This window comes from Salmo salar, chromosome ssa09, assembly GCF_905237065.1.
Source record: "Salmo salar chromosome ssa09, Ssal_v3.1, whole genome shotgun sequence".
In the NCBI taxonomy this organism is placed as follows: domain Eukaryota; kingdom Metazoa; phylum Chordata; class Actinopteri; order Salmoniformes; family Salmonidae; genus Salmo; species Salmo salar.
Window position 1 is genome coordinate 16624691 of NC_059450.1, and position 17471 is coordinate 16642161.

General features: G+C 42.0%; 1 protein-coding gene across 2 annotated transcripts in view; it reads right to left on the minus strand.

Annotated features, from left to right (window-relative positions):
* Positions 1–5817: 5817 nt before the first annotated feature.
* LOC106610803 (centrosomal protein kizuna) overlaps positions 5818–17471 on the minus strand; it is a 37407-nt gene continuing 25753 nt past the window's right edge. For both annotated transcript variants that reach the window (XM_014210395.2, XM_045723430.1), the window contains 2 exons: positions 6856–6902; positions 5818–6496 (listed from right to left, as the gene is read on the minus strand). In XM_014210395.2, the coding sequence (XP_014065870.1) occupies positions 6402–6496; positions 6856–6902 (142 nt within the window). In that variant the 3' untranslated portion in view covers positions 5818–6401. The remainder of the gene's footprint in view (positions 6497–6855; positions 6903–17471) is intronic.

Below are 17471 nucleotides of genomic sequence, written 5' to 3' on the forward strand. Positions count from 1 at the left end.
TCTCTGGGGAGGTTCCCATTGCTTGGAAGGCAGCCACGGTTTGTCCTTTATTTAAAGGGGGAGATCAAGCTGATCCTAACTGTTATAGGCCTATTTCTATTTTTCCCTGTTTATCAAAAGTGTTGGAAAAACTTGTCAAAAATCAACTGACTGGCTTTCTTGATGTCTATAGTATTCTCTCGGGTATGCAATCTGGTTACCGCTCAGGTTATGGATGTGTCACTGCAACCTTAAAGGTCCTCAATAATATCACCATTGCCCTTGTATCTAAGCAATGTTGTGCTGGTATTTTTATTGACTTGGCCAAAGCTTTTGATACGGTAGACCAGTGGTTCCCAAACTTTTTATAGTCCAGTACCCCTTCAAACATTCAACCTCCAGCTGCGTACCCCCTCTAGCACATGTCAGCGTATTCTCAAATGTTGTTTTTTGTCATCATTGTAAGCCTGCCACACATACATTTATTGAACATAAGAATGAGTGTGAGTTTTTGTCACAACCTGGCTCATGGGAAGTGACAAAGAGCTCTTATAGGACCAGGGCACAAATAATAATATTATAATAATCAATAATTTTGCTCTTTATTTAGCCATCTTACATATGAAACCTTATTTGTTCATCAAAATTGTGAATAACTCACTACAGGTTAATGAGAAGGGTGTGCTTGAAAAGATGCACATAACTCTGCAATGCTGGGTTGTATTGGTGAGAGTCTCAGTCTTAAATCATTTTCCACTGTAACGCCCTGGCCATAGAGAGGGGTTTTTTGTTCTTTATTTTGGTTAGGCCAGGGTGTTACATTGGGTGGGCGTTCTATGTTCTTTTTCTAGGTTTTTTGTATTTCTTTTTGTTGGGCCGTGTGTGACTCCCAATCAGGCACAGCTGAAGTTCTTTGTTGTTGATTGGGAGTCACACATAAGGAGCAGGTTTTTCCTTTGGGTTTTGTGGGGGATTGTTTTCTGTTTTGTTCATTTGGGACCAGACAGGACTGTTTGCTGTCGTTGCTATCAAGTGTTTTGTTTATAGTGGTTCATTTTTATTAAATATCAAGATGAACACACAACCTCCGCTGCATCTTGGTTTTCTTGCGACGACGACCGTTACATCCACACACAATCTGTGCCTGTATTTAGTTTTCATGTTAGTGAGGGCCGAGAATCCACTCTCACATAGGTACATGGTTGCAAAGGGCATCAGTGTCTTAACAGCGCGATTTGCCAAGGCAAGAGACACTATGAGCGCAGCCCTATCCAGAAATCTGGCAGTGGCTTCTGATTAAATTCAATTTTAACAGAACTGCTTGTTGCAATTTCGACTAGGCTCTTGTTCAGATATCGGTAACTGGACTGTAGGCAGAGCATGAAAGGGATAACGAATCCCGTTGTTTGTGGCGTCCGTTTCGGGAAAGTACCTGCGTAATGGCGCACCCAGCTCACTCAGGTGCTTCGCTATATCACATTTGACATTTTCCGTAAGCTTGAGTTCATTTGCACACAAAAAATCATATGATGGAAAGACCTGTGTGTTGTCCTTGTTAATGCAGACAGAGAAGAGCGCCAACTTCTTAATCATAGCCTAAATTTTGTCCTGCACATTGAATATAGTTGCGGAGAGTCCCTGTAATCCTAGATTCAGATCATTCAGGCGAGAAAAAACATCACCCAGATAGGCCAGTCGTGTGTCAGACAAGTGAAAATTATGGTCAGTAAAGAAAACTTTAAGCTCGTCTCTCAATTTAAAAAAAAACGTGTCAATACTTTGCCCCTTGATAACCAGCGCACTTCTGTATGTTGTAAAAGCGTTACATGGTCGCTGCCTATATCATTGCATAATGCAGAAAATACACGAGAGTTCAGGGGCCTTGCTTTAACAAAATTAACAATTTTCACTGTAGTGTCCAAAACGTCTTTCAAGTTGTCAGGCATTCCCTTGGCAGCAAGAGCCTATCGGTGGATGCTGCAGTGTACCCAAGTGGTGTTGGCAGCGACTGCTTGCACGCGCGTTACCACTCCTCTATGTCTCCCTGTCATGGCTTTTGCACCATCAGTACAGATACACATCTTGACCATCAAAGTCCATTTGATGTCAAAAAGCTGTCCAGTACTTTAAAATCATCCTCTCATATTGTCCTGGTTTCCAGTGGTTTCCAATTGACCCCCCATAAACGTAACGGACATATACCAGGAGCTGTGCCAGGCCAGCCACGTCTGTTGACTCATCCAGCTGTAACGCATATATTTCACTGGCTTGTATGCAAAGCAATAATTGCTTCAAAACATCTCCTGCCATGTCACTGATGTGCCGTGAAATAGTGTTGTTTGATGAAGGCATTGTCTGTATCGTTTTTTTGGCCTTTTCCCCCAGCATTGTCCCAGCCACATCTGAGGCAGCAGGAAGAATTAAGTCCTCCACAACTGTATTGGGCTTGCCTATCCTAACCACTCGGTAGCTCACCATATAAGACGTGAAGCTTTCCCATGAGAGAGGAACGGTTCATGTGATTGGGTGTTAATTATTTGACTAGGCTACCTGTATTTGACACTGTGTTGTTATTTTGCTAAACACCAGATGGTTTCATTTTTTATTTTTGGCAGTGAAACGAGGCTACTCAGGCGAGAAAAAAACCTCACCCAAATGTATAGCCCCGTTGGAAAATATAAATGGACTGTTTGAAAATGTGAAGATTTATAATTTTTTTATATACTAAATAAATAAATGTGAATCACATTTTGTCGTGATGTGTGTTTTATCCTATATTTATATACTGCTCAAAAACATAAAGGGAACACTTAAACAACACATCCTAGATCTGAATGAAAGAAATAATCTTATTAAAAACTTTTTTCTTTACATAGTTGAATGTTCTGACAACAAAATCACACAAAAATAATCAATGGAAATCCAATTTATCAACCCATGGAGGTCTGGATTTGGAGTCACACTCAAAATTAAAGTGGAAAACCACACTACAGGCTGATCCAACTTTGATGTAATGTCCTTAAAACAAGTCAAAATGAGGCTCAGAAGTGTGTGTGGCCTCCACGTGCCTGTATGACCTCCCTACAACGCCTGGGCATGCTCCTGATGAGGTGGCGGATGGTCTCCTGAGGGATCTCCTCCCAGACCTGGACTAAAGCATCCGCCAACTCCTGGACAGTCTGTGGTGCAACGTGGCGTTGGTGGATGGAGCGAGACATTATGTCCCAGATGTGCTCAATTGGATTCAGGTCTGGGGAACGGGCGAGCTAGTCCATAGCATCAATGCCTTCCTCTTGCAGGAACTGCTGACACACTCCAGCCACATGAGGTCTAGCATTGTCTTGCATTAGGAGGAACCCAGGGCCAACCGCACCAGCATATGGTCTCACAAGGGGTCTGAGGATCTCATCTCGGTACCTAATGGCAGTCAGGCTACCTCTGGTGAGCACATGGAGGGCTGTGCGGCCCCCCAAAGAAATGCCACCCCACACCATGACTGACCCACCGCCAAACCGGTCATGCTGGAGGATGTTGCAAGCAGCAGAACGTTCTCCACGGCATCTCCAGACTCTGTCACGTCTGTCACATGTGCTCAGTGTGAACCTGCTTTCATCTGTGAAGAGCACAGGGCGCCAGTGGCGAATTTGCCAATCTTGGTGTTCTCTGGCAATGCCAAACGTCCTGCACGGTGTTGGGCTGTAAGCACAACCCCCACCTGTGGACGTCGGGCCCTCATACCACCCTCATGGAGTCTGTTTCTGACCGTTTGAGCAGACACATGCACATTTGTGGCCTGCTGGAGGTCATTTTGCAGGACTCTGGCAGTGCTTCTCTTGCTCCTCCTTGCACAAAGGCGGAGGTAGCGGTCCTGCTGCTGGGTTGTTGCCCTCCTACGGCCTCCTCCACGTCTCCTGATGTACTGGCCTGTCTCCTGGTAGCGCCTCCATGCTCTGGACACTACGCTGATAGACACAGCAAACCTTCTTGCCACAGCTCGCATTGATGTGCCATCCTGGATGAGCTGCACTACCTGAGCCACTTGTGTGGGTTGTAGACTCCGTCTCATGCTACCACTAGAGTGAATAGCACCGCCAGCATTGAAAAGTGACCAAAACATCAGCCAGGAAGCGTAGGAACTGAAAAGTGGTCTGTGGTCCCCACCTGCAGAACCACTCCTTTATTGGGGGTGTCTTGCTAATTGCCTATAATTTCCAACTGTTGTCTATTCCATTTGCACAACAGCATGTGAAATGTATTGTCAATCAGTGTTGCTTCCTAAGTGGACAGTTTGATTTCACAGAAGTGTGATTGACTTGGAGTTACATTGTGTTGTTTAAGTGTTCCCTTTATTTTTTTGAGCAGTGTATTTTATTTATTTTTTAATCCCCCGTCCCCACAGGAGGCCTTTTGCCTTTTGATAGGCCGTCATTGTAAATAGGAATTTGTTCTTAACCGACTTGCCTAGTTAAATAAAGGTTCATTAAATAAAGAAATAAAAAATTATTTGCAGCCTGCTACCACTGTGTTAAAAGCTAAGAGCTAAACGTGGAATACAGGCATTGCCTCTCACCGCAGTGTCAAATCAGGAAAAGTTATCTTCCAAGCTATTTATTGTGGTTATGCACCGAGTATACAAAACATTAAGAACACCTGCTCTTTCCATGACAGACTGACCAGGTGAAAGCAATGATCCCTTATTGATGTCACTTGTTATATCCACTTCAATCAGTGTAGATGAAGAGGAGACAGGTTAAAGAAGGATTTTTAAACCTTGAGGCATGAGATTGTGTATGTGGGCCATTCAGAGGGTGAATGGGCAAGACAAAAGATTGAAGTGCCTTTGAACAGGGTCTGGTAGTAGGTGCCAGGCACACCGACTTGTAACAAGAACTGTAACACTGCTCAACAGTTTCCTGTGTGTATCAAGAATGGTCCACAACCCAAAAGGACATCATGCCAACTTGACACAACTGTGGGAAGCATTGGAGTCAACCAGGATCAGCATCCCTGTGGAACGCTTGACACCTTGTAGTCCATCCCCCGACGATTTGAGTCTGTTCTGAGGGCAAAAGGGGGTGTTCTTAATGTTTGGTATACTCAGTGTATTTTGTACAATATACCTCCTCTCACAGAGTTATCTGCCGCACCAAGTATCTGTTGACCTGCTCCTTAACATGGATATTATGTTAGGGAGCCTTTTAGCAAACTCCAAATTATTCCGACACATTCCCTTTCTGTGTGAGGTGCAGGGCTGGCTGATGCCATTACTGGTAATGAGTGTGGAGTCCTACTTTAGAAGGTTCAGGCATATAAAGTCACCTAAAAGCTGACTAATGGAATCCTACTGATGTACTGAACGCCAGGGGCTTTTACAATATTACAACATAACATGGCTTTGCAAATGTTCAATATTCTATAGACATGATACAGATTAACTTTCATGTACGATTCAGAAAGGCGACCTCTCACAAGATAGGAGTAACAGGTTATTTACAGAACTGGAAAACAGGCTGAGTGGTTCAGGTGATTTGATTTCCAAGGCATTTTAACTAGTGTAATGAATATTCACTACTTGAAGGGTGAAAAGGAAAAGGGTGGATGGGAGGAGGGAGGTTGATGGGTTTAACAAACTGCATGTTTTTTTTCACAAAATGAATTATTATGTCTTTGAGTACTGTATGTCTACTTGACCCATGATCTGATCACAAAGCATTATACAAAAATAGAACATGAAAACATGATCGTACTTCTTCTGAGCAATAAAAAAAATTGGTGAGTTTGAAATGTCATAGCAAATGAAAAGGCACATGGGAAATGGAAGAGGAAAACGAATACAGGTCTGATATAATCTTTGTATATAAGTACAACTTCACCAAACAGTTTCAAAAACATACATTGTGATCATTGTGGATCTGTTAACACGACGGTACATCTCGTCCTGGGCGATAGGCCACTTCAACAGGTCCGCAGGTCGTTTGGTAACATCCAGAGTGGCCATTGTTCTTTGTCATTTCACAGGTGACTCACGTCACTACACTCAAGCATGCTAGATGCAGACCACTCGGAGATGCTTGCAGCATTCAAAATGCATGATTTCCAGCCTAGTGCAAACAAATCGCTTCAAAAGACCCGTTTAATCTATTTCAAGCTGTTATTATGAGTTGTAAGAGTCATTCAGATAAAGAGACTGAAGAAGGGTTAACATCGGTGCGTTTGAAAACTCTTCACATACTTTAACCACAGTAAGGGGTATCAGGTTTACCATTATACATTTTTTATGATACAGTATGCATACAATTTACAACGTAGATCGAATTTAGTCGGGTAACGAATGGAAGAAAAATAAACAGTATGCAGATGTTCTCTAAAGCGCTTTCTCTCAGCAGCTTCTGTTAAGAATCCCTTTTCTCAGGTAGTCAGTCCTAAAAATCCTCAGAGTTGTCATTGTTCGTATTGTATTGAGGACGCAGAGCTGCTTCTATCTCCGAGTTGCTGTCGTCTGATTCTCCCCAGAAAGCTACAAAATAAATAACAGACCCAACATTTGACGCCTGAAACTGAATCATGAAATTCATAAAAGCAGAGATGGGGGGGGGGGGATGGGTGTATTCAAATGCAAATAGGAACCGATAGTCATTGTGAAATGCATACTAATTACACATGTAACATGGTTATTACAGAGAGCAAGATCTTCAATAATTGTCCATGTGCCCTTTTCACACCCATTTGTGATCCATACATAGATGGATGGTTCTGACATTAGCATAACATCTCACGTGGTTCACAATATTGCTAACGTATTGCTAACAACTAGCTAGCCTGCTTGGAGATAGACAGCATTATTTAGGATGGCTTTGTAATGCATTCTAAACTCACCTTTAGACTGCAAAGCAGAGTAGGCTTTCATTTTTGTCGTTTCTCTCCTGAAAACACAACAACAAAAAAGTCAATAGCCCTGTGTTTTGTTGACAGAGCATCATTTCAAGAAGCAATAGTTAAATGTGACGGTGGTCTTTCACATTGAGAGCACTTAAGATTTCAAACGTGTATGGCAGTCGTGTCCAATAAGGATAACCTCACCAGTTGTGTCAAAAGAGACACAAACCTTTTGTAATCTCATACAAGAAACATTTGTTCAGAATTCACACAAGTCAACCACATAACAGGTAAACAGCCTTCAAGGATAAAAAATGATATCGTTGCCACACAGTCAGTGAAATCCTAGAAAAACCATCAATAAAGCTCAGTACATGTCCCATCAATCAAACGCACAACTCACACCAACAAATACCTCGTTTCTTGTACCAGTGCCCTTACCAAAATGTGTATCTAACACACACGTTACAAGGATGCCTATCCAAACGTCGAGGAGCCAAACTTCCAAGCCTAAGCCCGTTTTAAAGGAAAGGAAAACCAAAGGGAACTTCCTTGACTCCTGTTCTAATCGTGCTGAAGGACTTCCACAAGCCCCCTCTTTATTCAGAAGTGGTCCAAAGACAGGGTTGCTGGGTTCCCATAGCATCAGTGATATCGCTATGTAAATGTAGGACCCCTGAAAAGGCTTTGATGTGCCTTGATGCATATGCAGTAGGCCGTTCCACTTTTAAAGGCCTCTTCAATTTACATCATCACAGGGCCTATTCACAGCCACCACAATACATCCCAATCATCTTTCGGGTTATCGTATATACATATGGCCAGTTGTTTATATTTTTATGTCCTACGGTGAAAGTATTTTCTTTGAGATGGAACAAAAATAGGGCAGAGTTTGCTCTCTCTCTCACACACACACACACACGTTGTGTTGATTCATCTGCATCCATGTATCCCTCAATTGAAACGCATGACCCCTTTGATTGCCATCCTCACAATTACCCCCTTCTCCCCAAGCACAGCCTTGGCAGAGCCAAATGTGACTGCTGTACATCGAGTATATGAACTCAATTATGTTGGCTCTGATCCTATTTAAAGCCACTCCATCTTACAAACTATATGTTTCTGCTTTTTCCACACCACCCAAACAGGTTATATATATATATGTATATATATATATATATTATTATTTATTTTTTTAAATCCTCCCAACTCCCCATTTCTAAAAGCGAGAAGATTGCTTTCCAATACAATGCATTCAATTATGTAGTCGGCATAACTATTACGGTGCGACCATCACATTCACATATCAATAAGCTTCCTGGCAGATATTTGGATGATGTCTACCTCTATGCCTCAAGGCAAGAGAAAAAGAGTATAAGACTGAAAACCTTTGGCACTCCGAGCAGGCAAATCAAAACAGAGCCAGTCAAAAAACCAAGGTCAAGAAAGTAGATGTGTGGGATGAGGCAAGGACGCAATCACAAATGATTAGCCTGTCTGCATCTTAAAAGGGCACCTTGCGTACAGTATGTCCTTCTGAAACCCAGAGCAAGGCTTTTGTTGGGGGCCTTAAGCTTTTTAGATTACACCTTTTTTAGTTCAAAAAGGTACAGATTCAGATATGATTCAATTAGATATTCTTTATGCAAGAAAATGGCTATATTTAACATTAATTTATTCAGACAAGACAAATATACAGTGCCTTCAGAAAGTATTCACACCCCTTGACTTTTTCCACATTTTCTTGTGTTACAGCCTGAATGTAAAATGGATTCAATTGAGATTTTGTGTCGCTGGCCCACACACAATACACCATAATATCAAAGTGGAATTGTGTTTTTAGACATTTTTACAATTGAATTCAAAATGAAAAGCTGAAATGTCCTGAATCAATATGTATTCCTCCCTTTGTCATGGCAAGCCTAAATAAGTTCAGGAGTACAAATTTGCTGAACAAGTCACATAATAAGTTGCATGGACTCACTCTGTGTGCAGTAATAGCGTTTAACATGATTTGTGAATGACTACCTCATCTCTGTACCCCACACATACAATTACAGTTGAAGTTGGAAGTTTACATACACCTTAGCCAAATACATTTAAACTCAGTTTTTCACAATTCCTAACATATAATCCTAGTAAAAATCCCCTTTCTTAGGTCAGTTAGGATCACCACTTTATTATAAGAATGTGAAATGTCAGAATAATAGTAGAGATATATTTATTTCAGCTTTTATTTCTTTCATCACATTCCCAGTGGGTCAGAAGTTTACATACACTCAATTAGTATTTGGTAGCATTGCCTTTAAATTGTTTAACTTTCGGGTAGCCTTCCACAAGCTTCCCACAATAAGTTGGTTGCATTTTGGCCCATTCCTCCTGACAGAGATGGCGTAACTGAGTCAGGTTTGTAGGCCTCATTGCTCGCACACGCCTTTTCAGTTCTGAAGATACATTTTATATGGGATTGAGGTCAGGGCTTTGTGATGGCCACTCCAATACCTTGACTTTGTTGTCCTTAAGCCATTTTGCCACAACTTTGGAAGTATGCTTGGGGTCATTGTCCATTTGGAAGACCCATTTGCGACCAAGCTTTAACTTCCTGACTGATGTCTTGAGATGTTGCTTCAATATATCCACATAATTTTCCTACCTCATGATGCCATCTATTTTGTGAAGTGCACCAGTCCCTCCTGCAGCAAAGCACCCCCACATGATGCTGCCACCCCCGTGCTTCATGGTTGGGATGGTGTCCTTTGGCTTGCAAGCATCCCCCTTTTTCCTCCAAACATAACGATGGTCATTATGGCCAAACAGTTCCATTTTTGTTTCATCAAAACAGAGGACATTTCTCCAAAAAGTACGATCTTTCTCCCCATGTGCAGTTGCTAACAATAGTCTGGCTTTTTTATGGCGGTTTTGGAGCAGTGGCTTCTTCCTTGCTGAGCGGCCTTTCAGGTTATGTCGATATAGGACTTGTTTTACTGTGGATATAGATACTTTTGTACCTGTTTCCTCCAGCATCTTCACAAGGTACTTTGCTGTTGTTCTGGGATTGATTTGCACTTTACGCACCAAAGTACGTTCATCTCTAGGAGACACAACGCGTCTCCTTCCTGAGCGTTATGATGGCTGCGTGGTCCCATGGTGTTTATACTTGCGTACTATTATTTGTACAGATGAACGTGGTACCCTCAGGCGTTTGGAAATTGCTCCCAAGGATGAACCAGACATGTGGAGGTCTACACGTTTTTTTTTCTGAGGTCTTGGCTGATTTCTTTTGATTTTCCCATGATGTCAAGCAAAGACGCACTGACTTTGAAGGTAGGCCTTGAAATACATCCACAGGTACACCTCCAATTGACTCAAATTATGTCAATTAGCCTATCAGAAGCTTCTAAAGCCATGACATTTTCTGGAATTTTCCATGCTATTTTAAAGGCACAGTCACCTTAGTGTATGTAAACTTCTGACCCACTGGAATTGTGATACAGCAAATTATAAGTGAAATAATCTGTCTGTAAACAATTGTTGGAAAAATGAGTTGTGTCATGCACAAAGTCGATGTCCTAACTGACTTGCCAAAACTAGTTTGTTAACAAGAAATTTGTGGAGTGGTTGAAAAACGAGTTTTAATGACTCCAACCTAAGTGTATGTAAACTACCGACTTCAACTGTATCTGTAAGGTCCCTAAAGTCAAGCAGTGAATTTCAAACACAGATTCAACCACAAAGACCAGGGAGGTTTACCAATGTATCGCAAAGTAGGGCACCTATTGATGGATGGGTAAAAATAAAAAAGCTGACATTTTTATATCCCTTTGAGCATGGTGAAATTATTAATTACACTTTGGATGGTGTATCTATGCAAAGAAGCATTTACTGAATAAAAATATTCCAAAACATGCATCCTGTTTGCAACAAGGCACTAAAGTAATACTGCAAAAAATGTGGCAAAGCAATTAACTTGGGGCAAAACTTGGGGCAAATCCAATACAACACATTACCGAGTACCACTCTCCATATTTTCAAGCTTAGTGGTGGCTGCATCATGTTATGGGTATGCTTATAATCGTTAAGGACTGGGGAGTTTTTCAGGATTAAAAAATAAGCGGAATGGAGCTAAGCACAGGCAAAATCCTAGTGGAAAACCTGGTTCAGTCTGCTTTCCACCAGACACTGGGAGATCAATTCACCTTTAAGCAGGACAATAATTAATACTTTCTGAAAGCACTGTAAGTCAACTTTAACGAATTGTACTTACCTACAAAATACCTCAGCTATAAAATTTGACTCACAGCCCTGATCCAATTTGTCAAAGTTACAGTGGAAGCTGTTTGCAACCTTGCAGTGGACATCTTTAATATGAACACGTTTTAGACTTCAATCCATGTTCAAAATCACTTTGTAAGATTGTCTTCTTAGCAGCCATTATACCCAGCATAAAAATATATTTTTTAAGTAATGTTCAAGTCACCTTTAAGTAGGAGCAATTCTTACGAGAATGTCAACATCCACAACATCCATTTAGATTAAGTGTCAGACACTCCTATAACATTCTTTGCTTTCATTGAGAGATTGTTTGATTTAGGGAATACCAGACAGATAAAACTGTAATTACACAAAGCGCACACACACACAATCAATAGTTACATGGTCGAGTCATAATTTTGGGAAGTGCAACCTTGTAGTCCTGACTACACAGTTTTTCCATAATAGCATTCATGAAGTCTTAGTGCAAGGTGAGCTTCAAATGAAATGTTTTTCAAAACGGTCTGTACTTTTCAGAAAATTGGCAACTGAAGTGAATGTGGAACAGCAAAGAGTGTCTTGTCGTGATGTGTGTTTTGTCCTAAATTTTATTTTAATCCCAGCCCCTGTCCCCGCAGGATGCCTTTTGCCTTTTGGTAGGCCGTCATTGTAAATAAGAATTTGTTCTTAACTGACTTGCCTAGTTAAATAAAAAAATTAAAGATAAGGATGTCTGGTCTGTTACTTCCCATTTAGCCTGCTGCTACACTAACATAGCTTGTCAAACACAGTCCCTCTTATTTTGGATAGGGACGTATTTTACAAAATTATACATCAGCTCTTACGGCATTGCATCCTAGGCTACGACATCTGAAAACACAGACATAATCAATATATATATATATACACACACACACACACACACTCCTTTTTAAAATCTCAAGCCATTTACAGCAACATGTTACTTCTTCTCCCCGCCACTGTAATGACGGTAATAAATACATGTTTCCGGGGAATAAACATGGACTATTCTTTTATAACTTCTGCAGGCAGCATGGGAATGATCCGTCAGCTGCTCCACTTCAGACAGGGACCGGACTGATTTTCAAGACTGGGCCATTACCATAGAGAGCCCAGGACGCCAATGACCCCTTCAATCTAATATTACATTTCCATAAACATTTATGCCAGTTCATATTGTGCTGAGTTTCCCTTAATTGAGGCAATGTTCTGAATATGTAAGACAGACCGGGCTAGCCACTGTTTTGCACTCTGGTAGACAGAGGTGAACGTAATGTGAAAAATGCTGCAAATTATAGCTACCATTGAAATGCCTCCTTTTTGTAGAGTCTCCTTCCTGGTTTTTGTGATTGTTACATATTACTGTTTACCTTATGTTATATCTACATTACAATAAGGTTTGTGAGCAGGAGGACTGGCATCTTTCATTCACAACTTCATGATTTTTTCCCCTCGCATTTCATTATTGTCTATCATTAGGTTATAGGCCTTGCAGAATTAAGAAATGTTGTATGATACATTTGGTACAAATTATACAAAGAAAGGAAATATCAATATAACCAATCATGTCATATCCCTTATAAAATAATTCCACAATTACAAATCCGTATTATCCTACTGCATTTCAAAAAGAGGACTTTATTTTCCCCCAATTAGACATGCTTATTGCTAGTGTCTAAGTAAAGGAGACCTAGGCCTATGACTACCTCCTTCGCTTCTCATATGCTATCCTTTCAAACTGCACTATATAATGATTGTGAATGTTTTTGTAATGAGTTCATTGGAATGAAGGTAATTTGATGATGTGCTTCCATAATGGAAAAGCTATGGATTCTGTCTGGAAAAATAATGCTTACCTGGCATTTCATATACTGTTAGCACGGCCTGGTAGAGAATGCTGCCTCTATTTACCCTTTTCTTTTTTAAGCTCCTAACACCCACACAGAAATGCTAACAGCACAGGCACTCTAGCACAGCGTTTGTCTAAAGGTAAAGGGAAAAAAAGAGGGAGACCCATCACCCCATCACTCCCATCAACTCCTACTCCCTTCCCAGCTATGACCCACAGCTAAATTGTTTAGATGTTGAAAAAAGCAGAGGATTAGAGTAGGATGGAGCACTCAGGGGATTCACCGATTCCACTCTGTGCTCTCTAATGTGTGAGTGCTCTCTGCTGGCCATAAAGGAAAACTGCAGCGCTGGAAATAGTGCCACAGATTCACACTCGGGTACATTCATTGATAGTAGGTGGCTCCTTCATTGGAATCACAGCTGCTTGACAGAACAGAACATAATGACTGACAGGAAAAAAATATATAGATTTTTGTTAAATTAAAATTCTAGACCAGTGAAATTAGTCACAAGTTTACAATAAATTATATACTGAACAAAAATATAAAATACAATGTGCAAAAATTTCAAAGATTTTACTAAAATCGGTCAATTTGAATAAAATTCATTTCAAATTGTATTAGTCACATGCGCCGAATATAACAGGTGTAGACCTTACTTACGAGCCCCTAACAGAGAGTAGCAGCAGTGTAAGGGGGGGGGGGCAATGCAAATAGTCTGATTAGACTAGATGCTCGGGAGTCTCATGGCTTGGGGGTAGAAGCTGTTTAGAAGCCTCTTGGACCTAGAAACTTGGTGCTCCGGTACCGCTTGCCGTGCGGTAGCAGAGAGAACAGTCTATGACCTGGTTGGTTGGAGTCTTTGACAATTTTTAGGGCCTTCCTCTGACACCGCCTGTATAGAGGTCCTGGATGACAGGAAGCTTTGCCCCTTGATGTACTGGGCCGTACGCACTACCCTCTGTAGTGCCTTGCGGTCGGAGGCCGAGCAGTTGCCATACCAGGCAGTGATGCAACCAGTCAGGATGCTCTCGATGGTGCAGCTGTAGAACCTTTTGAGGATCTGAGGACCCATGCCAAATCTTTTCAGTCTCCTGAGGGGGAATAGGTTTTGTCGTGGCCTCTTCACGACTGTCTTGGTGTGCTTGGACCATGTTAGTTTGTTGGTGATGTGGACACCAAGGAACTTGAAGCTCTCAACCTGCTCCACTACAGCCCTGTCGATGAGAATGTGGGCGTGCTCGATCCTCTTTTTCCTGTAGTCCACAATCATGTCCTTTGTCTTGATCACGTTGAGGGAGAGGTTGTTGTCCTGGCACCACACGGTCAGGTCTCTGACCTCCCTATAGGCTGTCTCGTCATTGTCGATGATCAGGCCTACCACTGTTGTGTCATCGGCAAACTTCATGGTGTTGAAGTCGTGCCTGGCCGTGCAGTCATAAGTGAACAGGGAGTACAGGAGAGGACTGAGCACGCACCCCTGAGGGGCCCCTGTGTTGAGGATCAGCGTGGCGGATGTGTTGTTACCTACCCTTACCACCCGGGGACGGCCCGTCAGGAAGTCCAGAATCCAGTTGCAGAGGGAGGTGTTTAGTCCCAGGGTCCTTAGCTTATTGATGAGCTTTGAGGGCACTATGGTATTGAACGCTGAGCTGTAGTCAATGTATAGCATTGTCACATAGGTGTTCCTTTTGTCCATGTGGGAAAGGGCAGTGTGAAGTGCAATGGAGATTGCATCATCTGTGGATCTGTTGGGGCGGTATGCAAATTGGAGTGGGTCTAGGGTTTCTGGGATGATGGTGTTGATGTGAGCCATGACCAGCCTTTCAAAGCACTTCATCGCTACAGACGTGAGTGCTACGGGTTGGTAGTCGTTTAGGCAGGTTACCTTAGTGTTCTTGGGCACAGGGACTATGGTGGTCTGCTAAAATCATGTTGGTATTAGACTCGGACAGGGAGAGGATGAAAATGTTGGTTGGTCAGCGCATGCTCCAGTACACGTCCTGGTAATCCATCTGGCCCTGCGGCCTTGTGAATGCTGACCTGTTTAAAGGTCTTACTCACATTGTCAGTGGAGAGCGTGATCACACAGTCTTCCAGAACAGCTGGTGCTCGCATGCATGTTTCAGTGTTATTTGCCTCGAAGCGAGCATAGAAGTAGTTTAGCTCATCTGGTAGACTCGTGTCACTGGACAGCTCTCAGCTGTGCTTCCCTTTGTAGTCTGTAATGGTTTGTAGGCCCTGCCACACCCGACGAGTGTCAGAGCCAATGTAGTACGATTCAATCTTAGTCCTGTATTGCCTGTTTGATGGTTCGTCGGAGGGCATAGCATGATTTCTTATAAGCTTCCGGGTTAGAGTCCCACTCCTTGAAAGCGGCAGCTCTAGCCTTTAGCTCAGTGCGGATGTTGCCTGTAATTCATGGCTTCTGGTTGGGGAATGTACGCACGGTCACTGTGGGGATGAAGTCATCGATGCACATATTGATGAAGCCAATGACTGATGTGGTATACTCCTCAATGCCATCGGAGGAATACCAGAACATATTCCAGTCTGTGCTAGCAAAACAGTCCTGTAGCTTAGCATCTGCTTCATCTGACCACTTTTTTATTGATCGAGTCACTGGTGCTTCCTGCTTTAATTTTAGCTTGTAAGCAGAAATCAGGAGAATAGAATTATGGTCAGATTTGCCAAATGGAGGACGAGGGAGAGCTTTGTTCCCTGAGCGTTTTCTTGTTGCTTATGGCAGAATACAGCTCATTCAATGCTGTCTTAGTGCCAGCCTCTGACGGTGGTGGTATGTAAACAGCTACGAAAAATACAGATGAAAACTCTCTAGGTAGATAGAGGATCTCATGATAAGCTGTAGGTCGCACTACCTCAGGCGAGCAAAACCTTGAGACTTCCTTAGATATCGTGCACCAGCTGTTATTTACAAAAACACATAGACCCCTTATCTTACCAGACGCCGCCGTTCTAGCCTGCCGATACAGCGTATAACCAGCCAGCTGTATGTTGATAATGTTGTCGGTCAGCCACGACTCCGTGAAGCATAAGATATTACAGTTTTGAATGTACCGTTGGTAGTTCAATCTTGCGCGTAGGTCATTGATTTTATTTTCCAAAGATTGCACGTTTGCTAGCAAAATGGAAGGCAGTGGGGGTTTATTCGATTGCCTTTGAATTCCCCCCGGACCCTTTTTCTCCGCCTTCTCTTCACGCAAATGACGGGGATCTGGGCTCGTTCCCGGGAAAGCAGTACGTCATTCACCTCGGACTCATCAGACTAGTTAAAGTAACAAAAAGGATTCTGCCAGTTCGTGGTGAGTTAAATAACGTCTGGACATCAGGACTGTGATTTCGGTCATAAGAGACGGTAGCAGCAACATTATGTACAAAATAAGTTAAAGACATTTTTTTTTTTAAGTTACAAAAAGTTAAACAACACAAACAAACAAACAAAAAAAAACACGTAAAATGTCAGCCTTCTTCTCTGGCGCCATTTGGCCCTAATCTATGGATTTCACATGACTGGGCAAGGGTACAGCCATGGGTGAGCCTGGAAGAGCATAGGCCCACCCACTGTGGAGCCAGGCCCAGGCAATCAAAATGAGTTTTTCCACACTAAAGGGCTTTATTACAGACAGCACTCCCCTCAGATGATCCCACAGGTGAAGAAATTCAATGTGGAGGTCCTGGGCTGGCATGGTTACACATGGTCTGCGGTTGTGACGCCAGTTGCCAAATTCTCTAAAAACAACGCTTATGGTAGAGAAATGAACATCCAATTCTCTGGCAACAGCTCTGGTGGACATTCCTGCAGTCAGCACTCCAATTGCATGCCCTTTCAAAACTTGAGACATCTGTGGCATTGTGTTGTGTGACAAAACTGCACATTTAGAGTGGCCTTTTATTGTCCCCAGCACATGTTCCAATTTGTACGTCGCTCTGGATAAGAGCGTCTGCTAAATGACTTAAATGTAAATGTAATGTTGCACCGGTGTAACGATTAATCAGCTTCTTGATATGCCACACCTGTCAGGTGGATGGAATATCTTGGCAAATGAGAAATGCACAATAACAGAGATGTAAACAAATTTGTGCAAAATGGAACATTTCTGGGATATTTTGTTTCAGCGCATGAATCATGGGACAAATACTTCACATGTAGCATTATATGTTTGTTCAGTATACAAATTGTTTTAACTACTTAAGTTAGACAACTTACTTATTGGAATGTGACATATTTTCTTTTTCCACTTTCTACTTACTTTTGTCATGAAAAATGAAAACACTTTACATTGTGTGATTAAAAGCCCAGTGCAGCCAAAAAGTTGATTTTCCTGTGTTATATATACTGCTCAAAAAAATAAAGGGAGCACTTAAACAACACATCCTAGATCTGAATGAAAGAAATAATCTTATTAAAAACTTTTTTCTTTACATTGTTGAATGGGCTGACAACAAAATCACACAAAAAGAATCAATGGAAAT